The sequence below is a fragment of the Apodemus sylvaticus genome, chromosome 10 (assembly GCF_947179515.1).
Source record: "Apodemus sylvaticus chromosome 10, mApoSyl1.1, whole genome shotgun sequence".
NCBI lineage: Eukaryota > Metazoa > Chordata > Mammalia > Rodentia > Muridae > Apodemus > Apodemus sylvaticus.
Window position 1 is genome coordinate 59,309,370 of NC_067481.1, and position 26,981 is coordinate 59,336,350.

General features: G+C 45.0%; 1 protein-coding gene across 1 annotated transcript in view; it reads left to right on the forward strand.

Annotated features, from left to right (window-relative positions):
- The first annotated feature begins 3,916 nt into the window (after positions 1-3,916).
- Myocd (myocardin) overlaps positions 3,917-26,981 on the forward strand; it is a 46,583-nt gene continuing 23,518 nt past the window's right edge. The window contains exons 1-4 of the mRNA XM_052197355.1: positions 3,917-3,972; positions 5,624-5,699; positions 9,537-9,698; positions 24,150-24,325. Coding sequence (XP_052053315.1) covers positions 5,684-5,699; positions 9,537-9,698; positions 24,150-24,325 — 354 coding nt within the window. The 5' untranslated portion in view covers positions 3,917-3,972; positions 5,624-5,683. The remainder of the gene's footprint in view (positions 3,973-5,623; positions 5,700-9,536; positions 9,699-24,149; positions 24,326-26,981) is intronic.

Consider the following 26,981-nt stretch of genomic DNA (forward strand, 5'->3'; position numbering starts at 1 on the left):
AAGAGGTATTGGGCACAACCATCTGGAACTCCAGTTCCAGGGGATCTAATACCCTTTTCTGGCCTCTACAAGCACCAGGCATACACATGGTACACAGGCATTCATGTAGGCCAAACATCCATACACATAAAATTTAAAAACCCTAGTAAATATTATTAATTCGTATCTCTAATTTCAAGTAATAAATGAGCAAATGCGTTTCCACAGGAGCTAGCATTTTTTAAACTACATTGCTTTGACTCCAGGCAGCAATGACCAGAGAGGTGGTGTTATTCACCTGAGCACCCATTCTACAGGCAGACTCTGCCTGTTTATTTATTTATTTATTTATTACAGTACTGAAAATCAGCCCCTGACAATCTCTTTAGAGCTCGCTGTTTCCATGAGACCTTCCATAGGAGGTTGAACTGGCCTTACAAGCCCCACTGATGTTCTTAAACCTGGGTGTCAACATCACCTGGAGGTTTATTCAAAGCCATATTTCTCTACTTCACCCCCAAAATTTTAGAGGCAGTGGTTCAAGGGTAGAAGGGCTGGAACATCTCCCAAGTGATACACCGAATTGCCAGTCTTGGGGCCTGCATGTAGAACTGAGGTGCAACCCAAATGTAGCCCTTGGCACCTGCCTGATTTTTGGTTAGTGGAGTTAATATAAAGTACTGGGAGTTCTCCTTGGGCCTGGGCCTGACAGATTCCTTAGAGGAGAGTCAGCACCATGCCTGCTGGGTTGTCAATCAACACCAGAGTCCCGCCCTGTGCAAAACAGCCCTCCTCGGCCTTAAATGAGTTCTCAGAATCCCTGGCCTCTTTTCTTCACTGCATCTCTTTGGAGGCTTGAAGTCCGAGTGGAACAGAAAGACTGCAGGAGGCCTGTTCTTATCTAGGCGAATGTTTATCCACACAGCTGACCCAAATTAGCTGGAGCTGTAGGGACAGAAATAGGAATAGCCTGCGACTGAATGCTGAGGCGAGAACGTGAATTCCCCTGCGAGGAGCGATTAATCTTCCTCCAGGGGGAACAAGTCAGATGTGTGGCTGACTGGATTTATAGTCAAATTCTAATTTGAAATCACATGGACTTATTTTTTTAATTTAGAAATACAAATTCCTTTTCCATCTTAAATGTCAGTGTCCTTTAAATACGAAATTTTGCCATTCGATACTCCCTGGGCTGGCAGCAGAAGTGGTCCTTTGTGTATTTAAAAAAAAAAAAAATCAACTGAGGGAGGCATTATGATTTTTGGAGGCCTGCAGGGGAAATGGCTAGAGCCCACATTCTCTGGAGTCACAAAGAAGACAAACCTCAACCCCAGGGCCGCTGCAGGGGAGCTTTCCTTAGTGTGACCTCAAGCTAGCGCCCCATAACACACCCAACCCCCATGGCAAACTCAGAGGAGAGCATTTATTGATGGGGGCAGCATGTAGACCTCTTTGTATTCTTCCCAAGACCTCAAACATAGCTTTCTGTCCTATGGTAGAAGGCTCAGGAAAAGTTCCCTGTTCCAAACATCAGAGAACCCGACCAGGTCAATCACTCCACAGGAGAGGTAGCAACACTGTCATGAATTGCAGCTTTATAAAACCAGCCCAGAAAATGGCAGTGTTTCTCGAAATGGCAAGCTCTACAAGTGAGACCTGATGAATCTCAAGGATGCAGAGTCAGGAAATTTGTCTCAGGTCTCACACCCAATGAGAACCAACTGAGCAGACAAGCAAGAACGCACAGTGACTACAGGCACTTTCTTCACAAGTCTGACAACATGAGTCTAATGCCCAGAACTCGCACAATGGTGAATGGTTGCCTTCTGGCTTCCACACTTGCACCTCAGGATGCATGCATCCACGGTCATGGCACACATACATAGGCACACACAATCGTAACAACATGAATTTTAAAAAACAAATACATTTTGTTTAGAATGTGGACGATATCTGACGGCTGCCATGCTGTGCCCTTTAGGGAACCCATCCAGGAAAATCACGTTATTCTTCCTCACCATTCAGTAAAGATAATTTCAGAATCAGTTCCTTTACTGCTGATTAAAGTAATTTAGCCATACCTAACGTGATGCTTAATTGCATCAACATTAGGTGAGAGGACAGAGGTAAAGACCTATGGAGGCAGAACTCACACATTACAGGGGCCTAAGTAGACCCCGTGACATAGTAACCTGGAAAGGGGGAGCCTCTCAAGATATACCCCGCATACATTTTTCAGGGATCAAATGTGAGGAAAGGAAAGCCTCCTTCACAAGAGTACCCAGGTTCCTGACGAGGAAAATACATGGACCATAATAGTGATACACATTTGTTTCTCAGAACCACTTGGCTGGGAACAGGTGAGGAAAGGGGAGGATACCTCCAGTAAAGCATGGCTGCCAAGCCCACTTTACAACTGAAACTGACAGTCAACGTCCAGGTCAGGGTGAAATGTGATGGTCAAGCTAAATATCCATTCCTTTTCCTCTGAGTAAAAGCCTCTGGCTCCAGCCAAAATGAGAAGAAATAATGTCATTGACATTGGATAGAAAGCAGTCACCTGGGACAATTTGGGCCTGGCTTTGTGCCAGCATTGTTAATGTTGGAGTGAGGCAGGGAAATTGATAGAGCATGCCTCGTTAACATCCCAAACAGCATCCTACATAGAACATACTGTAATCAGGCACCACCACCATGGTACCTACCAGGTCATGGCAGCTTGACCTCTACCAGCTTACAGGGAAGCTATGCTTCGTTTCATGCAGTCTTTGGGGCTGAACGTGCAATTATGTGTACAGACACACATACACACTTGCATGTATGCACACACACACACACACACACACACACACACACTTGACCAGGCCAGAAAACTAATTCAAGATTTTGAAGACAGCTTCCTTGCCTGTGGTGTAAGAGTGGACACCTGCTAGAGTATTTGTAGAATATTTATGTTTTATAAACATATCCAGACTTAAAATTAATGTCAAAAGAAAAGAAACAATGCAATTCTGTTCTGCCTCTTTACTTGCAATGAAACTTGATTGTCTATGGCTTCCAACTGAGATAGTTCCCAGGAAGCCAGCATAAAATGCAGACCTATGTGGAAGAATGTTCTGCACTTTTGCTACACTGGCTTTATGGGGACATGCTCCAAGGAGAGATGGGAGAACACAGAGGGAAGAGAGGACATGCTACATGGAACAGGCTATAAGCTCTTTGCTGCTCTATGCTGCTGGACATGGCTGCCTGGGAGGCCCATGTCCACAGACAGAGAATAGTTGGGACACCACTCCTGGAAAAAGATTAGGGAATCAGAGGACATAGGATCCAACTATGTGCCCCTGGGTAACTCAATCCATTCTTGTGCATCTCAGTTTCTGTGCTTCATTTAGATTAGAGTTCACGGTCTCCATGGAACCTTCCAGTCCTCAGATCTGAATCTCTGCTTCTCACTCAACACCTTCCTTTGACTAGCTAACTGGTCAACTACATCCTATATCCAAAGTACAGTCTCTTCCTCCAGAATGTCCCCACACACCGCAGGCTACAACCACCCACCAAGCTTTTAGAACTAAGGGCACAGCAAAGTCAATGAGGATGTGAGCTGTCTCACTTACTGTCTCCTGTAAACTTGTGGTAGAGAATCCCCCACCTGGGTTCCTCAGAACTTGGCATGGCCTGTCTACACCACTTCTCCTCCTGTTGCAATGCCTGCCTCCACTGCTCCTCCTGGATTAGGCTTGAGTTCCACTTTCCTATGTCTCTTGTGGCTTCTGGGCAGCTGGCGACCCCAGTCCTTTCTTCTTTGTTGCTTGTGGCCGGATGGAGGCCATCACTCCCAGACTGTGCATAGCTCAGCAAGCACACGGCAACCCTGCGATAGCGACCATGCCTCCGGCCAGCCCCTGCTCACCTCTTTATCTTTCTGTTGCAGCACTGAAAAGTCCAACTGAATTCCATGACCCGAGAAAAAAATTGGATAGTGCCAAGGTAAATTTTGCAAACGGCCTTTTCTGAATGTGTGTGATAGGTTGTTGATATGAACGCCAAAACTTAGGCTTAAGTGTGTACAGCAAGCTCCAAATGGCCACATCCCTGTCCTCACACCAATACAAACTCTCACGCGCATGAACCAAAGATACCTGTGAAAATGACATCTAACACATAAGCTTTAGGACTGATAGTTGTCAGCTTTAAAAAAAAAAAAAAAAAACAAAAACAACAACAACAAAAAAAAACTTTTTAACCATTTGATGTTGGAGAACAATCACCAAAGATTTACTGTTGACGTTAGTTTTCCAGTTCTGTCTTCCAGCTCCATGCTGTCAGAAATAAGACTCGGACTCAAATATATTTACAAATATACCTTGGCCATATAGCTAGACTCTTCTCTGACTAGAACTATAGATGACCCATTTATTTTAACCTACATTCTGTCAGATGGCTGGTGACCTGAGCTCAGGTACCAGGTGTCTACCTCCTTACATCTTCCTGTTACATCTTCCTGGGGAAATCTCCCTGTGTCTGGCTCCACCCCAGAATACTTTCTCTCCAGGAATATCCTACCATCTATTTCCTGCCTAAGCCATAGGCCACAGGCTTTTTAATTGACAGGTGATGCACCCATACAATACACAAGATATTCTCTCAACAATATACTAGAGGTCAAGACATCCTTAAGAAGAGAAGGAAAGGCAGTCTTCTCACTGATTTATCTTTCAGTATAGTCGTTCTTATATGTGTGCTCAGTAGGAAGCTGAGGCTGGGGATGGAGTTTATTTGAAGCAACACAAAGAATGATGTTCATTGGTTTTTCTCATTTAGGCCACAGGTTGTTTTATTTATTTATTTATTTTTACTTAAAGGGAAGGTTGGCACACTCATTAGGCACCTTTATAAAAGATAGGTTTCTATATCTGATATTCTCAGTGATATAAATATGACGTAGCAGCCGTCTGCACCTCCAGAGATGTGGGATAGACACACTGGTGTCTTTTCTTGCCTGTTGGTTGCAGCCATGTAGCCCAGCTGTGGAGAGATGGGAAGAGAGGGATTTTGCAGTTCTTCCGAGTTGCTTGTGAGTGGCTGTGGGGCCTAGCACTGCAGAATAATGAAAAACAGACGGACTGGTCAGCACGGGGAGACCGTGAATAGGGAGAGAGAAGGACCTGGGCATGGTAACCCGAGGTCTCTCATGCCTTATACAGCTCCTCCGTGACAATGCATTGTGGCAAACCATCCCTCCCCAAGTGCCTTCCAAAGCCTGAATTTACGGGTTTCACACTTTGCCACATCAGAGGCAACAGGCAAGAGATGTGTGGAGTCAGATTGAAGAGCATGTTTATAATATTTCATCTCTGACCTTGGTTGCTTTGAAGACTATTCTAAAAGGCAATAAGATCAATTACAGTAAAACATCTCCAACCTAGAGCACCTTTGTATTCACAGCCATTGTCCTGGGCTCTGGCTTTTTAACCCTCTATAGTTCTTTCAGATACTAAGAGTCTGTGTTTCTTTGCAAAAACCATAGGAGAAAGGGTACTTTCCATTTGTCATTCAAGGAGTCCAGTTTTCTTTTTGAGAGAAATTGAGAATTTTTGAAAGTTAAAATTAGGTGATTCTCTGTGTATTTGTTCTACAGACTGAAGATTCCCTGAGGCGCAAGGGCAGAAACAGGTCCGACCGTGCCAGCCTGGTTAATATGCACATTCTCCAAGGTAAGGCTGCACAAATCATAAACGAGGAGATACCTGCCTAGTAGAAGGTCATTTCTGTAGTTTCATCTCAGTATTTGCTCAGGCTCTTAAAAACACCTCTCTCAAGGGCTGGAGAGGTGGCTCAGTGGTTAAGAGCACTGACTGCTCTTCCAAAGGTTCTCAGTTCAATTCCCAGCAACCACATGGTGGCTCACATCCATCTGTAATGGGAACTGATGTCTTCTGGTGTGTCTGAAGAGAGCAATGGTGTACTCATATACATAAAATAAATACATAAATAAATCTTAAAAAAACAACAACTCTCCCAAGCTGGGCAGTGGAGGCAGACACCTTTAATTCTAGCACTTGTGACATGGAGTCAGATGGATCTCTGATTTTTGAGCCACCCTAGTCTACAGAGTGAGTTCCAGGATAGCCTGGGCTACACAGAGAAATCCTGTCCCAGAAACACAAAAAGCAGAACAAATAAAAACCACCACCACCAACAACAAAAAAAGCCCCTCCAAAAATTAATTAATGAAATAAAATAAAAATCTATCAAAAATACACACACCGCACACTGCACAGCTCACACAAGCACACATTTGTGCACGCATACACCCCAGCTTTTCATTAGGCCATTTTGAGCAGTCAGTCAATCAGTCATCCTGTCATTCTCAAGCACACTGAAAACTTAGAAAGACACACATTTGTTTCAGATTTGGGCTCCAGACACATCTGTGCCATTCCTACCAGACAGGAATGCCATTCTTACCCACAAGGCAACGGTTCTCAACCTCCCTAAGGCGGTGTGACCTTTTTACACAGTTCCTCATGTTGTGGTGACCCCAACCATACATTATTTTTGTTGCTACTTTATAACTGTAATTTTGCTACTGTTATGAATCGTGATGTAAATATTGATTACATGCAGGCTATCTGACACCCCACAGATTGAGAACTACTGCTCTGAGGTCAGGTGATTCTATAATTTTATTTATCACATACAGATTGTCCTTTGTAGACATCTCATTGTTCCTGTAGTCATTAAATAGCAATTTGATTCCGCCCTGTGAATGGCTTCATGTTCTAGTGTGCAGCAAATAAGGTTCACAGAAAAACCAATGCTGCGCCATGCAGTTCTACCCTTGGTGCTTTACCATGTTTGGGAAGGGGAAACAAAGCAAATGCCTAGTTGTCACCATCGTCTGACACCTGAGGGAAAGAGATGCCATTCCTGCAGTAGGTATCCTCAGATCACTGGGGCCCAGCTTCAGAGACATTCAGCTCTACTCTGACATTTTCTGTGAAATATTTGCTCAGTGACAAAGTGCTGTGCTGGTGGTGTCTGACTGACTTTGGGAATGCAGAGATGAATAAGACATGGGTTTCTCTCCTTAGAGAACTCCCCAGGGTAACAGAAGAGGTGGGCACAAAAGTCAGCATTGAGAGAACCCAGCAGGAGAGAGAAAATGCTTGGTATTGGGAAAGTGCAGGGGAGGCCAGAGAAGGGAGGCATCTGACTCAGAATATCCTGGGGAAGGGGGAGCGAGGACCTTGAATAGGACGTGTGGTCAAAGTTCAAGAAGAAGGAAGAGCATTTTTTTTCTTTTTCTTTTTTTTTAAGATAATTATAGCAGTTTATTTTTTTTATTCGATATATTTTTTATTTACATTTCAAATGATTTCCCCTTTTCTAGCCCCCCACTCCCCGAAAGTCCCATAAGCCCCCTTTTCTCCCTCTGTCCTCCCACCCACCCCTTCCCACTTCCCCGTTCTGGTTTTGCCCTATACTTCTTCACTGAGTCTTTCTAGAACAAGGGGCCACTCCTCCTTTCTTCTTGTACCTCATTTGATGTATGGATTATGTTTGGGGTATTCCAGTTTTCTAGGTTAATATCCACTAAGGTGGAGGTGAAGCACACACCCAGCAACAGAATGCTCTCCCCAGAATGCAGATTTCCTTTCAAGACTGCGTTCCAGCTTTACAAGGTAGAAAAGGTCCTGAAATGGGGTAGAAGTTGTGAGTCTTTCCCCATCGGTCAGCATCATCTCTGACTCTATTGGCTTACTGACCTTTTTCCAACCATGGGAGTAAGTGAAATGCTATGAGACAAAACTCAGATGGCACAGAACCCAGAAGAAAGGCTGTGAAGAATTCTAAGGGCTATCAGGCACACGGGACAAAATTCTTACCTTCTTCACAATGACATCTGTGAAGACCCTGGGAACCGGTACTGTGTCAGCACAAAATGACAGCTATACAAATAGCCCAAGAAATGCCATTTCAAATGAGATACAGACCTCTCAATGGTCAAGTTAGCAAATAAAAATTAAATTTTACAGGCGACCAGAATGCATGAGATGCAGGCATTTGCACTCTGCTGCTGGTGGGGTGCTGCTGCTACAGGCTACAGGGCAGTTTGGCAGAGTGTATCAAACTCCTTGACTATATATATATATATATATATATATATATATATATATATATATATATATATATCTTGAGCTTGAAAAGGTTGGTATACAGTGGTGTTTAACAGAGAGTTATTTGGAGGGTATACTTCAAAGCTGGTAAAATGTTCAGCAATAGGTGGTCCCCCCAAAGGAAATTGGGGATCCTCTGCTGAGTGTAACATCACATAGCAACCAGAGCAAGGGCTTGGAGGAATAATGACTTTAATAAGAAAAAGCTTAGAGGATGTTTAGTCAAAACAGCAGGAAAGAAAACAGTATTTATAGACAAATTCTGGGAAGTCAAACTAAACATGTAAATATGTGCATTTGTGGTCCAGTTCTGGGAAGAAAAAGTATAGATCTAATAATAAAAACAAATAACTCAGAAAGACTGACGCCTGGCGGGGAGTTTCCAGCTCATTTTGTTTTCTCATGCCTGTCCTTGGCACTTATGATTCTGGGGTGCACAGAGGTACTGTAGTCAAGGAGGCCGAGGAGGGTGGGGTGCAGCTCAGCAGTGCACTGTTTGCCTGACTTTAAAGGACTGTAAAGGAGTTGTTTCTCTCATCAATCACTAGCACTTCCTTCTGTAGCTTGTCTCCTCCATGGAGCCTTCTAGTCTCCCAAACAGAAATTAGAAATTAGTTTCCAGGAGTCCCAGAGTTAACAAAGACCCACTAAGATGCAAATGACCTCTTTCTCTGTTTCTCTGTGTCTCTGTCTGACTCTGTCTCTGTCTTTCCTCCCTCCCTCCCACTCCACCCCCCCCCCAAGTTTTGCATTCACGTGGGAACAGGAAATTAGAAACTTATTGCAAAGGTGGGCACAGTATGCGCCAAGGGCAGAAGGGATCAGGGGTTGATTCTTGGGATTAGAAAGAAGAAAAGTCCAGAAACAAAGTAGATCTAACTTCAACTTCAAAGGCTTTTTTTTTCTTTTACAACAGATCTAAACATTTGCCTCTTAGTATCATGATATTGTCACATCTAAAACTCCTAGGTTAGACTTCCACACACTAACTATTACCAGGAGATCTTATTTACTGCTAGCCCACTCTGTGCCAGTCCCTCTCAAAAGCCAGGAACCCAAGGTCAAGCAAGCCACAGAGACCCATGTACTGCTTGCTTACAAAATTGCCAAATTGTTGTGTGTGTGTGTTTTTTTAAACAAATCCTCTCAAGGCAAGTTTCTCCAGTTTTCCTGTGCGTCTTCATTTGCCTTTATTTGGAAGTGTCTGCTCTCTGGTGCTAATCCCTGTGAAGTGATGATGCTCGTCTTGAAAAATTATCAAAATGGTAGAGCATGGTGTGACATAGTGTTTTGTAACCAGCAGCCAAAAAACCAAACCAAACAAAATGACATCGAGTTCTAAAACGGACCCTGTCTGTGTCAACCTTGCAGCTTCCACGGCAGAAAGCTCCACCCCAACTGCTCAGATGAAGCTGAAAAGAGCCCGCCTCGCAGATGATCTCAACGAGAAGATTGCTCTCCGCCCAGGGCCCTTGGAACTGGTGGAGAAGAACATTCTGCCTATGGATTCTTCAGTGAAAGAGGCTATAAAAGGTAGTTTGGGTCGGGGGAGGGGAGGCATGCCGTCCCACACTTGTGAACCCCAGAGCAGCCACAGCTCTGGCAATCTGGGAACCTTGTTCTGAGCACCCCACTGGAAGACTCATGACATGGGTTGCTCCCCAAGCATATACCCTGCACCCAGAGGTCTGCTGTCTTTAGCTTCCTATGTTAAATAGGCAGGGGTGGGGGGATGAGAGGAAACGAGTCAGCAATGATGGCTCACACCCATACTCCCTTGAGAGGCAGAGACAGGAGGATTACTATGATTTCAAGGCCATCCTGGGATCCATAGGCCAATCTGGGCTTCAAGTAAGATCTACAAACCAAATTAATTAATGAATGAACAGTGTAAAGACCTGGTTCAAAAGAAATAGCTGTTTGGCTGGCTGCTGTGTGCTGTGGTAGAGATGGAGATGACAATGTCCAGGCTTTCTCAAGCAAAGCTCACATTAAGATCCCTATGAAACCAATAGTAGTTAGGTGTTGTCCAAGGCCAAACGCTCATAGACAAGATGATACACTGACGGATTAGTTCCCTCAAAAACTACCTTAGTACATTCCTTAGATGGTTTGGCCATTTGACCTCAGGTGAGGTTGCCAGTGACCTCAGTCACTGGCAAAGAGAAGAGCAGCCTGCAAGCATGTAAGAAATACTCTTACATGAAGTTGGGCCTGGGTAAGCAGAGGAGAGTAGAGAGAAGAGATAGATGGACATTCCCAAATCAATTAGACCCACAGCCAGCTCCTGGGGACACTTAAAAGATATTATTTACCAATAGATATTTAAGTGTTTCAATATGTCTTCAGAAGCATGTACCAGGACATGTTATGCTAACTATATTTATTGTGACCCTTGAGCGGGCCTACAGTTTGGTCTTGCCCATCCATCCAGAGACAGTGTGGATGCTGCCTTGGGGATGTGTAACTATGGAAATATGAGCTCCGGGAGAGTCACTGGCAACTCTTCCAATGCCCACTTATATATCTTCCAGTGGCTGACTGTCCTCTTCACACTCTGCCTCCACACTGAATGTTTCTGAACGTGACCTACAGTTCTCAGGAGTGCATGTTCTCCATCACTGCTCCGATACTTCATCAGACAGGAAAGGGGTGGGAGAATGCCACTCAGCATCTCTCATCCTTTCTAGAACATTCTATTCAGTGACTATAAAACTGCCACTTATTTCTCTATTAGAGGCCAAAGATTTTTAGTCTGCACTCTTGCCTCGTACTGACGTTGCACCTTCCCCTGCGATTATGAGTTGCCACCTGGTAGCCTTCTCTCTGTTCTTCCTGGTGCCTGTGTCTGTCTGTGATGTCTTCGTACTTATACAGAAGGGAGGGGGTGGGGGGTTCGGAGGAGAACTGGGGAAGGAGGATAACATTAAAAGTGTGGATGGAGAGAATTATCTAAGAAAAAGAAAAAGAAAACAAACAAACAAAAACAACCCCATATCTATCAGTGTGGCAGACATTTTACCAGTCCATTGCCCTGAGCATCCTGATGTTACACTTGGTGCTTTCAAGTTTCTCTGTCATCTTTTTATCTTTTTTTTTCTTCATAGTTTCTAAACTTGTTTCCATTGAAAACATTTCCCAGATCAAGAATATAGACTTTTTACATCATCGACTACACATATCAAGTCCCTCGTTTTCATATTTAAAATCTAAATACCTCTGCAAAGATCCCAGGGCTGGAAGAGGCGCTTGTCATTTAGCTTTGTCCAGAATTTTGTGATGTATTTTACAAATTGCTCTGGCATTCAGCTTCTCAGAATTCTTTACATTGTCTGCTTTGTCTATTGTATCCTGGATTCTTACAGAAGTGTGCTAGAGATAAAACTTAAGGACAGTTTTTTATATGCTTACTTTTACTCCTGTCGAAATTTGCTTGGGAATGCAACACCTTTCTAGGTTACTTAACAGTGAATTCATATGTTTATGAATATGTCGGCATATGGATTCTGCCGACTCAAAAAGACAAAGTTCCTTTCCATTTATCCAAACCTTCTATTTCCCATAACAAAGAGAAAAGTCAGGTCCTTTAGATCACTATGATATTGGAACATATATTTTGCATATTTCTTTCTTAGCATCTTTGAAGATTTTCTTAATAGTTCCAATACGTTTCTCAGTTCACCTTGTTTAAGTAGAAATGTCTATGTCTATAAATGAAGCATGTTTCCTGCTCCATTTTTGTGCACTGACTGGTAGTTGAAAAACCTATGTATTATACAATCAATGGCATCTTAAAAGTATCCATATGAACTACCATTTCAATAGTTCTTGTACTTCATATAACAATACCAATATATATTCAGATTTGTAGATTATATCAATTTGATAAAAAATTTTACAGATGATAAACAAAAATAAATAAAATAAAATTTTACTACATATATATATATCTAGCAGGGTGGTTCTTTTGTACATGGGCCAGAGAAACGCATATCTTGTGTACAAAATTATGTATATGGCATATAAAAACCTATAAAATTCATATATGCACCACAAATAATGACATTTGAGACAAATGAATAATCATGTGTCTCTTGCTTAGCAGAATCCTGTTATTACAGAGAGGTTGACAGGCCTTCGTGGAGCCAGAGGTAGTGAACATGAGGCCAGATCGGGCTGTACAAGACCCTGTTTGATAAATGTCACAACACATCATGCCATCTGCAGTACGTTTATGTGCATTACCTCGGCTTGATGCACACAAGTTTTCATTCTGTTTCTCTGTTAGCTGTAAGTTTCTAGTCACCCACCTTTCTATATGGCAGACACTTTGGGTATAGGTAAGGGCATGTTCTTCCCTAAGGGTGGTTTGAAGAGGATACAGAGTAAATTGCTTGCAAAGGGTGGGAAGTGACAGTGCCCAGTGACATACCCAGACAGTTTCTGCCTGTGACAAAGTCACTTGGTATTGCTTTCTTTCTGAATCACCCGAACACTCCCGGAAGCCACCTCTGGTGATTCTGTTTTTAGGAATTACTGGGGTCTTATGCATTTGCACCAATATTGATATGACTTGGTATGCCATGGCATGTGTTTACTGTTCTAACAGTCTAGGAAGAGGATTCCTTTTGGAATCATGGCAGGCTCCTTACTCTCCTGGCCCTAGCTTCCTCCACCATCCCCCACCATCCTCCAAGCAGGATGGCTCCTTTTCTTAAAGGGCCAACAGTAAACTATAGACCCAGTCTGTCACAACTGCTCCACTCACCCTTGTAGTGGGGGGTGTAACCATGGCAACAAGTAAACAATCGGGCATGGCTGCATTCCAATAAAACGTTCTTTAGAAGTGTAGTGTAGCAGTGCTTTGTCACCCTCTGGATCTAGCAAGTGAAATCTAAAAATGAAACCTCCCTTACACTATGCTCACTGTGAAACCAGTATGCGGGCTGAGAAAGGTCCCCTGGCTCAGCTACACCTGTTTCCCAGCAGAAACTCCACACTATGGAAAGGGGAACATAGCCTTTGAAAAATAACTATCCTGTTGCAGCTTTCGTGAATAGTGTTGCTCTCTACTGTTTTTGTTCCAACACACTGGCCAGATTTAAACAACTTCAGAACCGCGAAGATGTTCCTTGAGGTACAGTGAGGTCATGTGCAAATAGACTGACTGGTCCTAAACTGAAAATATGTTCACTACACCTGCAGACCCCTGCCTAGTGAATCCCACCCTCACAACACTGGGACAGTGTGACTGGCTACAGTTGCCACCAGCAGACCAAGAGAACTGAAGAGGGTACAGCTGGCCCAGGAAAAGACGAAAATTCAAACTTCTTGATCACGTTCCTACTGAAAGCCTGCAACTTTTGCATTATCGTGAAGTCAAATTGTCATCAGTCATGGGTGATTTATCCATACTTATGTCACAAAATAGTTGATAATTAGCTTTGAAATTTTCTGAGTGATGGAAAGTGTCAAGTGTGGTCCCAGGGTCAGCTTCATGAGCTCCCTCTTCCTGTCTTCAAAGCCTGGTCTCTGTCTTGAGAGTTGTTCTTTGGTGACTTTCTATGGTGATGCTCAGAGTTATGCGTGTATTCAAATCTATATCTTTTATTGGTTGTGTGATTTACACCATGCTGGAAATTCTCCTCCTGCACTTCAAAGTTCACAGGTCTCCAGCAGTATGTGGTGTTGGCTGCTGTGGTTCTGTCTCTGAACCTGGACTCTGTTTTTTCAAGTTAATTAACTGTTAATTACTATATTTAGGGTATTGTCTCTTCCTCTCTTCTTTACATTTGCTAGAAGTCAGTCTGGTTCTTTTCTTATAAAGGGTTTATATGACTCTACTCTTCAGATCTGTTGGTTCCATATCTTTACTTGAATTCAATTTGCCTCGAGTCCAGCTTGCTGAGAAGCTGTGAGGAGAGCTGGAGACATGCTTCACTCTTTGCTTTCTAGAGTTCTTGTTTGGTTCTTTTCCTCTTTTTCTTTCTTTCTTTCTTCCTTTCTTTCTTCCTTTCTTTCTTTTCTTTTCTTCCTTTCTTTCTTTTCTTTCTTTCTTTCTTTCTTTCTTTCTTTCTTTCTTTCTTTCTTTCTTTCTTCTTTCTTTCTTTCTTTCTTTCTTTCTTTCTTTCTTTCTTTCTTTCTTTCTTTCTTTCTTTCTTTCTTTCTTTGTGTCTGCCTGCCTTCCCTCCCTCCCTCCCTCCCTCCACCCCCCCTTTCTTCCTTCCTTTCTTTCTTTTTCTGCTGGAGGTCGAATCCAGGGCCTCACAAATGCTAAGACAAGTGCTCTGATCCTAAGATGCACCTGTGGTGGCCACAAACCAGAGCTCTGGGATGTGTCAGCTTGGCTTTGAGCCTGAGCTCTGTGACCCTGGGCCACGCAACTGTAGATGCTGTCCCTTTGTCTCACAGAGACTCAACTGCCTAATCTGTAAATCTTTCCGTTGCCATAATCACTGTGTCTTAAAGTTATTTATTGCAGGTAGACACAAACAAATGTAAAGAATGAGGTAGGGGCTAGGGTGATGGCTCTGTTGGGAAAATTCCTGGCTGCACAAACATGAAAACCAGCGCCCATGTAGAAAGCCAGGTACAGAGGCGCTTGCCTGTAGTCCTAGCGCTGGAGAAGGGGAGACGAGAGAATCCCTAAGGCTCACTAGCCAGTGGGTCCAGCCAAACTAGCAAGCTCCAGTTTCAGTGACCAACCCTAACTCAAACTATAAGGTGCAGGGAAATTGACAAAGAATCGCTACTGATTGCTCCTCTGAAATCCTCACATACTCCATACATGTACACAACAGTCACACACACACACACACACACACACACACTACAAAAAAAAACTAGCTAGATGCTGAAGACTCACTAGCCAGTCATCAGGAGTCCCAGCTGAGCCCTGAAGGAAGGGAGGCAGGGACAGTAATGGAAGAAAAATTGGTTAAATTCTAGAAGCAGCTTACAGTGTATCTTCCAACTAAAGGATACTCTCAAACCTCAGTTCTTCCCAATCAAGGATACTGATAGAAGCATTTTTTAAATTCCCTAGCTAGATAAAACATAATTTTTTGTTTATTTTTGTTTATCTATTTACTATAGATTATCTATCTATCTATCTATCTATCTATCATCTATCTATCTTAGTTTTTTTTTTTCAAGACAGGGTTTCTCTGTGTAGCCATAAATAACCCTGTGTAGCTCTCCTAGAACTTGCTCTATAGATCAGGCTGGCCTTGAACTCAGAGATCCAACTGCCTCTGTCTCCCAAGTGCTGGGATTAAAGGGGTGCATGTCCCACCACTGTCCAGGTGAGAAAACATAATTTTTGAGAGATAAGAAAAATAAGGTGGTTTGGGTTCTGGCCAAAACTGAATGTGTGTGTGTGTGTGTGTATTCAGGATTAGGTTGTGTTTGCACACTGGACCATATCTTTGGTGTGAAGTGTGCTTGTGAGACACAGAAGGTCAGAACTCCATTGGAGGACTGACAGGCTTGTTTGATAAGAGCTGCTGAGCTGGAAATAAGTCCTGCAGTTGAGTGTACAAAAAGAGAGTCTGATACGAGCGGCACTGCATACTAATTGATTACCCTGCAACACATGGGTTTCTCTCGTGGGCAAAGTGAATGATGTCCCTGCTCGTCAGGGCAGGAATACGAGTGGAGGAGTGAGGGGGAAAATGACAAATTCTTCTTTTAACTGCTAAGTGCGAGGGGCCCATCAATAATGCAAAAGCAGACACTCAGTGTCACCATCCTGTAGCTCTTAGTTTAGAAGAAAGCACGAACTCACAAATCTTCAACACATACATAAGATTGTCTTTCCACACAGACATTTCTTCCTAATAGCTCTTGACTCTCTTCTAGTGTGCCAGATCCCACTCAAAACTCTCCATCCGTGATCAGAACTTGCAAGTGTGTTTCGTATCATAGTCAAAGCCGCTAAGTGCGGTAGCAGTTCAGGGCGTGGCAAGGATGCATAGAAAGAGAGAGAAAGTCAGGACTGTTGCATGGTAGGGAATCTGTGCAGAATAAACAAGGAATAGCTGAAGAAGGCGGCTACAAACACATTTGTTTTAGTCTAAGAAAATCCCAGAAGTGAATATTACCGAACAATAGAGCACTTGTCCCCCCATCCCTGTGCCCCCTTCTGGGCTTATGGCTCTCGCAAGCAAATGGCCATACACTAGGAAACTTTACAAGACTGCCTGGAGTCCAGCTGTAGAAACAGCAGCTGGGGCCCTCTCAGCAGCAGAGATGACCCAGCCCCTTCTCTGGGCTATTACTCCTGGGGACTACATCCCCTCCCTGATGAGGCGGGGATGAGCTTTGTGTGGTGTTTTCTATCAACCCCAAAGCCTCTGTGTATTTCCTCTTCTTCATGCACGCGCCTTTCCAGATGTGTTTATACATTGTGGTTCTCTCTCCAGCTGTGTTTCTATGTCCCTGCCAGACTTGAGAGGCCTACTGTGTCATTGTCTCCCTCCCTCGAGGCTTAACCAAAACCTAAGATGGAAGGATCTTTTTAACACAAGGAAGGGCATTTTGACAGTGAGCCTTCCCATCTGGGCTTCTCTCATCATTCCCAGGTCACCCTCTAATAGCTGAACCACCTACCTACCACACCAACCCTTTTCCTACCACGGACTTTTCTTTCTTATAGGATGCCAACTACCAATCCCACCTCTGACTTGTGAGTTTCTTCTCTGAATATAGTTTTAGAGACTCTAGCTGGTCTCATTCTCATCTCTCTGGAATGGTATACTGTGCAGGAAGACAGAGCTCAGGCTCTTGAGACTGCCACCCAGAGAGCATCTGATTGCCTATCATCCTTTTGTGCAAAACCAGGTCTGGACATGGGTTATAACCACCATGATGTTCATGGGAATGATAACTTCTCTGCAGAATGCAGATTGGCCTTGTTAGGTTTGTGAGTGGTTCATTAGTACTCAGATGACCCTCAGTACTGAGAGCCCTGGGTTCTTCTCACTTGTTAGTAGTTTCTACTTACATGATCATTAAATAGTTTCTTCATAGGGTGCCAGCATCCCTTGGCTCCAGAGGAAGCGGGGTTTGTTCATATATTTCTCTCCCAGCTTGAGTCCGACCAGTCCCAGCTACAGCTCTCAAAGAGTAGGAGGTCCCTAAACTCCAGCTACAACTGAAAGGTTTCTAACATTGTCTTTGGACTGGACCAGGTTTTCCATCTAAGTCAGCACTTCAGTTTCCATTCAACCAGTGTTTTAGAATATGTAGCTTTGTTGTCAAAGATAAATTCATTTTATCACTCTAACCTTTAAATATAGAAACCAATCTGTGACCCGCCAGGGCCATCCATTCCCAGCTGTCATGTTTCTGAAGGGCCTCTTTATTCAACATATCTTGGTCTGTGACCCTCAGGCTTAATTCAAAATCAACCTCTCTAGCTCCCTCGGAACCCAGTCCATGTTCAGAGACCAAGGAGTTTTGACACTGATCATGCATTTTAAAGCCAGATATACAATAACAATGGCCCTCTGCCAGATGGTAGGGCTGTTTGCCTTGGCATGCCTTACTTTCTCACGGACAAAATTCTACCATTCCACAATGAGAAATCACTTCCAAAGTACAAATGATCCTTAGGGGAAAGAAATACACCATGGCATGTATGTCAAATGCTTTTCAGAGGAAAAACTCTGGGAAAAGTAGGGTAGGATTTTAAAATTGGGGAGCTGGCAGATTGGGGGAGAAAGAGTGGGTGCTGAGGGAAGAAAGTAGCCCTTTGACTCTGCAGGGCTTCCTGCTGACTAGAACACCATCAGGGCCGCAGAATCCATCTTGGCACTGCTGAGAGGTGGGCGGTTGGAGTTGAGGATATCTTGCAAGATCCCTGTGGGGTAACAGGAGGTATTGACAAGTGACACAGGGACAGTGAGTGCTGCCCCATAAAGGAAGGAGACAAGAGAAGCATGTCATGTTCACACTGGGTAATATTCTTTGTCTCTAGTATTTGACCTCTAAAAGTGATGTATAATACATGTACATAGAAGTTAGCCCTTCTCCTCATTTATGAAGATCCAGTCATGAGACACAAGGGGAGTTTCTGAGGTATAGATCTGAGGAAAGGTACCAGCTCACATCCATTTTATAACGAAGAGCGCTGATGTCCTTTGAGAAAAGTTGAGTTCTCACTTTGGCTAAAGGATCCACCAGGCCATAGACGATGGTGTGTTGTTGGGTCTCATCAAGTCTCCTTGACAATGGGCAGGATTAAACCACCTCTGCATCTATGTGAATGACCTGTGGCACTCTCCCTTGGGAAACATTTTTTGCTTTATTCTCATTGTGGAGGATGTTAGGGATGGTCAGTCTGTCCTTAAATAAAAACAGCTCCCCTGCCCTTCAGGATGCTAACTCACAGGTAGAAAAACCAGGAGGTGCCCTCTCCCATTGTGCCCCACCCTTCCTTCACAGCCCTGGGTGCAGGTTCTAGGGAGAGAGTAACCAGGACTCCAATTATCTCATTTAATCTTGAAATGTTAAACGTGCGTACACAGGAAAGTACAGCTGACTCATTCATCTAATCGCTTCCAGGGAATGGGGGAGTCGAGGTCCCAAGGGGCCGGTGCCAAGAGCCAGTCCTGTGGGCATAGCCGGAGGATGATGTCAGGGCTTCTCAGAGCAGGTCCTTGTCATCACACTGCCTGATGTGTCTGGAGGGACAATAGCCAGCACTCGGCTCTCCAGCAGCTCCCAGCCAGCCTCTTGTCGTGGGAGATTGGAGCAGAGGCCCAGGGTCACAATGCAGTGTAATCGATGTGAATGTTCCACAGGGACACAGATAAGGTGACCAGAAGGTGACCTGTGTCCCTCTCTGCAGCAGCCTGGCTTGAACCAGCAAAGAGGGTGGCCTGTTCAGAACAGTTTCTTCTTGCCCTAGGAAAGCTGATTCCTTATTTTCCCAGAGCCTTTCTCCACAGATGAGTTCCCCTCATCATGGAGTTGCACTGATCTTTAAGAGGCTGACCACAGAATAAACTGCTTCCTGGGTGGCCGTTTTGTTTGATAATGGTAAACTTGAGAATGGCAGATGCTCCTAACAAAAACAGTATCAGCCACCATAACAGCTAGGCATGACTGAACAGTTCACATCAGGTCGTGACTCAGTGCTCTGGGGATATTATTTCCTGAAACCAAGAGAGGTAGGACCATTCATTATTACCATTTTATAGATGGGGAAATCAAAGCTCTCTGACATGATAGAACCAAGAAAAGGAAGTGTTTCCAGCTCTAGAACCCATGAGGGCCTTGAACATCTTGTGAAAGTAAGGTGGTGGCGGCAGCAGTGACTCTGAGGGATTCTTCTATAAGCCTGAACTGAACAGCTGTGTTGCTGTGTGGTGGCTCCCTGTCCCTTCCCTCCTCTTCTGCCCAGAGAGTGGCAAATCCAAACCACTTGCAATCCTGAAGGTGACTGAACTGGAGTGGCCCATATGATGGCACAGTCCTTAGTAGTCCTCAGATGTACCCGTTGGCAGAATCTGATCTGGCCATATTGTGTTTTCTGGGTACCAGACACCCATCACATTTGGGGCTGTGGCACTCGCCCCGCTTCTCTGTGTGGGTGTGAACAACTTCCGTGTGCTCTGCTGCATATACTTGTGGCTTCCTCATTTCACTGGCTTAAGCAGGGAAACTCTTAACTGATTTGGTAGAAGGTTTGATGGTGTAGTCTCCTAGGCTATGATTCTGTAAGATGTGATGCCTAGAATAACTCTCTCCCCTGGCTAGTAGAGTTTCTTCTTTCCCTCCCTACACCAATTCTGTTTATCAGTCCCTCTCGCGTCTCTTCCTCTCTCTACCACTCTCCAAGCCCCTGCACCCTCCTGCTGTCCTGCCCATAGCTGACAGTCATTTCAGGTTCCACCCAAGCCCTCCTCCACTCCGAGAGTTCTTAGACAATTTCGTATCACCAGATTCTCTGTCTAACCGCGGTGGACACTCTCCAGGCCACATCTCCTTGACAGATTCTCTGGTTATCCCAGGGAGATACAGAGACAACCTCTCTCCTAGCTTTCAGCCTCTTTACCATATCTTATCTCATCACCTCTACCCCTCTTGAAGTGTGAAGGATGCAAGTGGATGAACAGATGAGGACCCTGCTCCTTTCAGACTTTGGGGGGAAAATAGAACCGATTACAGAAGTTGTTCCTCCATATCCACAGAGGCTTAAAGCCAGGACCCCACACAGACGACACGCTCAGGGTACTCCAGTCCCTCCTGTGAAACGTGGGACTGCACATAATGCATGCTCCTTCTCCCTTCATGGCAATCACCTATCTACTAACTGCCATGCCCAATTCCACGCAAACACTATGTAACACAGTGGTACGTACTGCAAGGGGGTAGTAGCACAAACAAAGTGCTGTAGATGCTCAGACTAGATACAGCTTGTCAGTCCTAATCAATGCCGAGAATGTGGAACCCATAGAGAGCAAGCTGATGCCGCCTTATTCTAGTGACTCGGCTTGAGGTCACCACTTGCCTGTAGGCAGTGCGTCAGCTCAATGGTGGCATCCTCAGAGCATGTGTACAGAGGCAGAACCTTTGCTGCTCTAGTGCTCTCTCCACCCTCCAACTGAGGCAGGCTGATGATTCGATGATTCTCCTTTAAACAATGGGTGGCTCCACCCAAGGGCTTTATGGCTAACAGGGAGGATTGGTGTAGCCACCTGCTTCTATAAAGTGACTCAGGGAGTCTAAAGCCTGGGAATCCACTCCCGACTCAGTCACTAAACAGTTGCAGAAAACAGAACTTTCTAAATCATCACCAGACAAACAGATTTGAGAAAATACTTGGCTCCCCATGCCTGTTTGAGGGCTCACAAATCTGCTTTATTCTAGTTGGCTCTATTAGAGAAATCTGTGCTCCCTCTCCCTCTGTCTCTCTCCCTCCCTCCCTCTCTCCCTCTCCCTCTCTCTCTCCTTTTCCCTCTCCCTCTTCCTTTGTCCTCCTCTTCCTTCTCCTTCTCTTCTCCCTCCTCCTCTTCTATTCCATCATTGTGAGATAAAAAAAAAAAAAACCATTTCCATCCACATGTTACAATGTGGGACAATTTCACAATTCAGCCCATTTTTTCTCTATGTACATTTGGGATGTCATTCTGGTTGTGTTATGGACACATCATTGTCACATGATACATTAGACCACATAAAGAAGACCCAATCCCCTCCTGGTGAAAGGAACGGGAAGAGGCATGAGACGATGAACATCTCCGGGTGTTCTGGTGGGCAGAGAAGACGGTGCTCCTCAGGGGCTGGTAAGATCACATGCGGGTCTGCAGCACTGGCTCAGGGTGTGAGCCAGCAGATCTCAATGGCGTGCTATGCTCTCCCAGATGGGCAGCAGCAGACACCCATCTCCTCTTGCTTATCTGGTCCTCAGGGGCACATGCCAAAATTTTAACAGGAATAAAAACTAAATATATGCGTAACTTGTGACCAAAACTCCAATGATGTTTTTAAATGGGCAGAGTTGACAATATATTCATAAGTTCTCAGAAGCAACTAGGAGTAACTTCTTTAGGAGGTTTCAGGTATTGATTCCCCTGAGAAAGGAAAGTGTATAGAGTCAGTCTTGATGTAGGAACATGACACACAGAGACTGCAGAGCTTAGATTGTTCTGGAAACGGTGTATGAACTAACTCCAGATTCTTGAAGGAGGGAGGGACGTGTTTGGGAGAAGAGTCTAAGGGAGAGAAGAGAAACTATGGGTTTCAGTGAAGAGATTAGTACATAGTCTTTCTAACTGGAGGAAAACAATTTTCTGACACAAGGATGAAAAATACCTAATGTTTACTTATTTGGGCTTTTAGGTCAATAAATGATTCTCTGCACCTTCTTAATCTTCCCTATTTTTATTTTATTTTTGAGACGATTTAATTACATTTCTCTCTTCCTTTCCCTTCTTCCAAATCCTTCCCCAGTCTCCTTCAAATCCATGACCTCTTTTTTCACCAATTGTGTTCAAATGTGTATATACACTTAGAACCTGTTCAGTCTGTGTTAGTCTGTATATGTGTTTCTAGGGACAATCATTTGGCACTGGACATTTCTGTTTTGTGCTCAAATTGAGTAAGAATAGGTTGTTGTTATTGTTCAGTGGTAGAACAATTTCCTAGCATGCACAAAGGCCCTGCCTAGGTTTAATCTCTACTTACACATGTGTATACACACACACACACAAACACACACACACACACACACACAACTATTCCTTAAAAAATAATTTTGTGGTCGGGCGGTGGTGGCACATGCCTGTAATCCCAGCACTCTGGGAGGCAGAGGCAGAGGCAGGCGGATTTCTGAGTTCGAGGCTAGCCTGGCCTACAGAGTGAGTTCCAGGACAGCCAGGGCTATACAGAGAAACCCTGTCTTGAAAAAAACAAAATCAAAAAAATATAATAATTCTCTCTCTCTCTGTGTGTGTGTGTGTGTGTGTGTAATATCATTTTCAGTGTTGGGAATTGAATCCATGACTTTGTACATACTAGGCAAGCACACTATCACTGAGCTATACCCCAACTCTTGACTAGTAGTTTTATGCAGTCCAATCTATTTAAAGCTTCTCTTTTTGCACTTTTCTTTCTGTATCCATAGAATTAAATCTAAGAGAGACCACTGACTTTTATTGTGAGATAGAATGTGTGCATTAGGAATTTTTATTATACATGGATTTTTACCATGAACTTCCTCTTTGATAGTTGTAACAGCAATAGTGACTTCTACACATGACCCGTAGAGCAGATGTCCTGGCATCTAAGCCAGTTAGTAGGCTTCCCATTGGGCTAATCACTGGAGTTTCCACTTGCTGTGTCCTTGCCTGGCCTCTTTCCTGATTTGACACTCGGATGTCCACATGAGAGTCTGTGACACATGCCAGCAGTGGTGGCGATGACAAGTCCCAAACCACAATTGTTCCATTTCTCCCAGCTCCTCACAACCTTTGCCATCGCAACGGTGAGAGCTCCTGTCTCTTATCTGTACCGAGTAAGAGTCAAAAGTTCTTGTGAGTGTGATTGCAGAACGGGGGCTGGAAAGGCTCCCGATAATACTGAAATTCCTTTGAAAGGGCTGTGCTTAGAATGGGGTCAGGAGAGCTCTGTGGCTTTGGCACATTGTGTACTGTCTAGGACAATAAACTGGACAGGGAATGGGTGATGTTAAATGTGAGGTCGGGATAATAATGCTATAGCCCCATCTGGTCTGAGGGCCTCTATTTGCAGCACAATGTCTCTGTTGCCCTAAAAGACCCTCCAGGAGAAGGAGGAATCATCTGAGGGATGGTGGGAGCTTGCAAAGACACAAGATATTAGACATGAAAATATAATCCATGTATAAGAGTCATATAAGAGTCAGGTTGAAGTTTCTGGGATACTTTTGGCTTTTCTGAGATACAATTTTTGGCTTTTCTAATTAGCGACGCTTTGGTAGAGTGGCCACTTGGATTTGAACTCCAATGACATTAGCTAAATCCGACATCTAGGGATTTAAACTTAGTAGCTGGCCTCCCTTCTCTTTATTAGCAAAGTCTGCTAAACATTTTGTGCCATGTGCCTTGATTTGTCTTTGAAGATGAAGCAACTGGCAAGCTGTCATTTTGATTCTCTCTCGTGCTGAAAACCCTGAAGGAGAGGGGCAGTCATTCTGCATTGTCTTCCCGTGGCCTCGCAGCACGTCCATTCCTTTTGCTTTTCCTTATTTTCAAAAGGACATAGATTCCATAGAAAGTGCTGAGAAATGACTCAGCCTGGAAACAAAGTTTAGCGCATGGTGATAAGCTTGGAAGTTCTTGTGTAGAAAAATCTAACCGTTTAGAATATATTCTCCCTCTTCCCTGAACTTGTGCTGCACTGGGAGAGCAAAATGTGTGCTCCAGCATAGGGTGATACTTCACAGTGTTTCTGTGATGCTTCAAGTCACCAATTCCATCTTGGTTCTTTCTCGCTCAGGTACTGAGGTGAGCTACTCCAAAGCAGCAGATGCATTTGCCTTTGAGGATGACAGCAGCAGGGATGGGCTTTCCCCAGATCAGGCTCGGAACGAGGACCCCCAGGGCTCTGCAGGATCGACCCCAGACATCAAATCTACTGAGGCCCCTCTGGCTGGTCCTCTGGACACAATCCAGGTAAAACAGACCGGCTTGCCTCACACTCTTAGACTTCATATCGTCATTGCTGTAGCTGGTGAGGCTTACAGCCTCCTCACTCTGTCTGCTGCTGGTTTTATCATGAGACAGAGCCTCACTATCTAGGATAGCCTGGTCTCAAGCTCAGGACACCCCTGGGTTAAGCTGAGCAATAGCATTATAGTGTCTGCCACTACAAACAGCTTACCTGATGTTAGGATTATAGTGTCTGCCACCACAAACAGCTTACCTGATGGTGGATTTTCTTGGCGTCTCTTCTCAACCTATCCAATGCAGGCACTTGTATCTTAGGAACACTGAAAACCCTCACAATGTTAGCTTTCGAGTTACCTTGTGAGCAAGTACATATGCCTCTGTTTCAGGCACAAGGTAAATTGACTCAGTGAGATCCCACAACTAGCCAACACTCCTCTCCTGGCAGGACTGATCTCCAACTCATCAGAGGGCCTGGGGTTGGGGTGGGGGTGGGAGAAGGAGGTGCTCTCAGTAAAGCAGGAGGCAACAGTTGCTTCCACCCTTAGCAGGTGTCTACCATGTCAGCCTGAAGCTAGCACACAGCCACAACTCCAACTAAGTCCTCACTCCTTCTAAACAAACCCACAAGTATGTGAAAGCGAGGAATTGATACTAAAACTATGAAACAAACTTATAAAAAATAATGATGAGTTTAATAAACCACAACTCCTATCCTGACGCTCATGCGCTGTTCTGGTGCTCACACTCTCCTGGTGCTCACTGCCCTGATGCTCATACACTGTTCTGGTGCTCACACTGTCCTGGTCCTCACACTGTCCTGGTGCTCACACTGTCCTGATGCTCACACTGTCCTGATGCTCATACACTGTTCTGGTGCTCACACTGTCCTGGTCCTCACACTGTCCTGGTGCTCACACTGTCCTGATGCTCACACTGTCCTGATGCTCATACACTGTTCTGGTGCTCACACTGTCCTGGTCCTCACACTGTCCTGGTGCTCACACTGTCCTGATGCTCACACTGTCCTGATGCTCATACACTGTTCTGGTGCTCACACTGTCCTGGTCCTCACACTGTCCTGGTGCTCACACTGTCCTGATGCTCATACACTGTTCTAGTGCTCACACTGTCCTGGTCCTCACACTGTCCTGGTGCTCACACTGTCCTGATGCTCACACTGTCCTGATGCTCATACACTGTCCTGGTGCACACACTGTCCTGGTGCTCACACTGTCCTGGTGCTCACACTGTCCTGGTACTCACACTGTCCTGATGCTCACACTGTCCTGGTGCTCACACTGTCCTGATGCTCACACTCTCCTGGAGCTCACACTCTCCTGGTGCTCACACTCTCCTGGTGCTCACACTGTCCTGGTGCTCACACTGTCATGGTACTCACACTGAGCTGATGTTCACACTGAGCTAATGCTTACACTGTCCTGATGCTCACACTTTCCTGATGCTCATACTGTCTTGGTGCTCACACTGTCCTGGTGCACAAACTGTTCTGATGCTCACAATGTCCCAATGCTCACACTGTCCTGATGCTCATACACTGTTCTGGTGCACACACTGTCCCAATGCTCACACTGTCCTGATGCTCATATACTGTCCTGGTGCTCACACTGTCCTAGTGCTCACTCTGTCCTGGTGCTCACACTATCCTAGTGCTCACACGGTCCTGATGCTCATACTGTCCTGATGCTCATACTGCCCTGATGCTCACACTGTCCTGGGGCTCACACTGTCCTGATGTTCACACTGTCCTGGTGCTCACACTGTCCTGGGGCTCACACTGTCCTGGAGCTCACACTCTCCTGGTGCTCACACTCTCCTGGTGCTCACACTGTCCTGGTGCTCACACTGTCATGGTACTCACACTGAGCTGATGTTCACACTGAGCTAATGCTTACACTGTCCTGATGCTCACACTTTCCTGATGCTCATACTGTCTTGGTGCTCACACTGTCCTGGTGCACAAACTGTTCTGATGCTCACAATGTCCCAATGCTCACACTGTCCTGATGCTCATACACTGTTCTGGTGCACACACTGTCCCAATGCTCACACTGTCCTGATGCTCATACACTGTCCTGGTGCTCACACTGTCCTAGTGCTCACTCTGTCCTGGTGCTCACACTATCCTAGTGCTCACAGGGTCCTGATGCTCATACTGTCCTGATGCTCATACTGCCCTGATGCTCACACTGTCCTGGGGCTCACACTGTCCTGATGTTCACACTGTCCTGGTGCTCACACTGTCCTGGGGCTCACACTGTCCTGATGCTCACACTGTCCTGGTGCTCACACTGCCCTGGGGCTCACACTGTCCTGGTGCTCACACTGTCCTTGTGCTCACACTGTCCTGGTGCTCACACTGTCCTTGTGCTCACACTGTCCTGATGCTCACACTGTCCTGGTACTCACACTGTCCTGGTACTCACACTGTCCTGGTACTCACAGTGTCCTGGTACTCACACTGTCCTGGTACTCACACTATCCTGGTGCTCACACTGTCCTGGTACTCACACTATCCTGGTGTTCACACTGTCCTGGTGCTCACCCTGTCCCGGTACTGACACTGTCCTGGTACTCACACTGTCCTGGTACTCACACTGTCCTGGTGCTCACCCTGTCCTGGTGCTCACCCTGTCCTGGT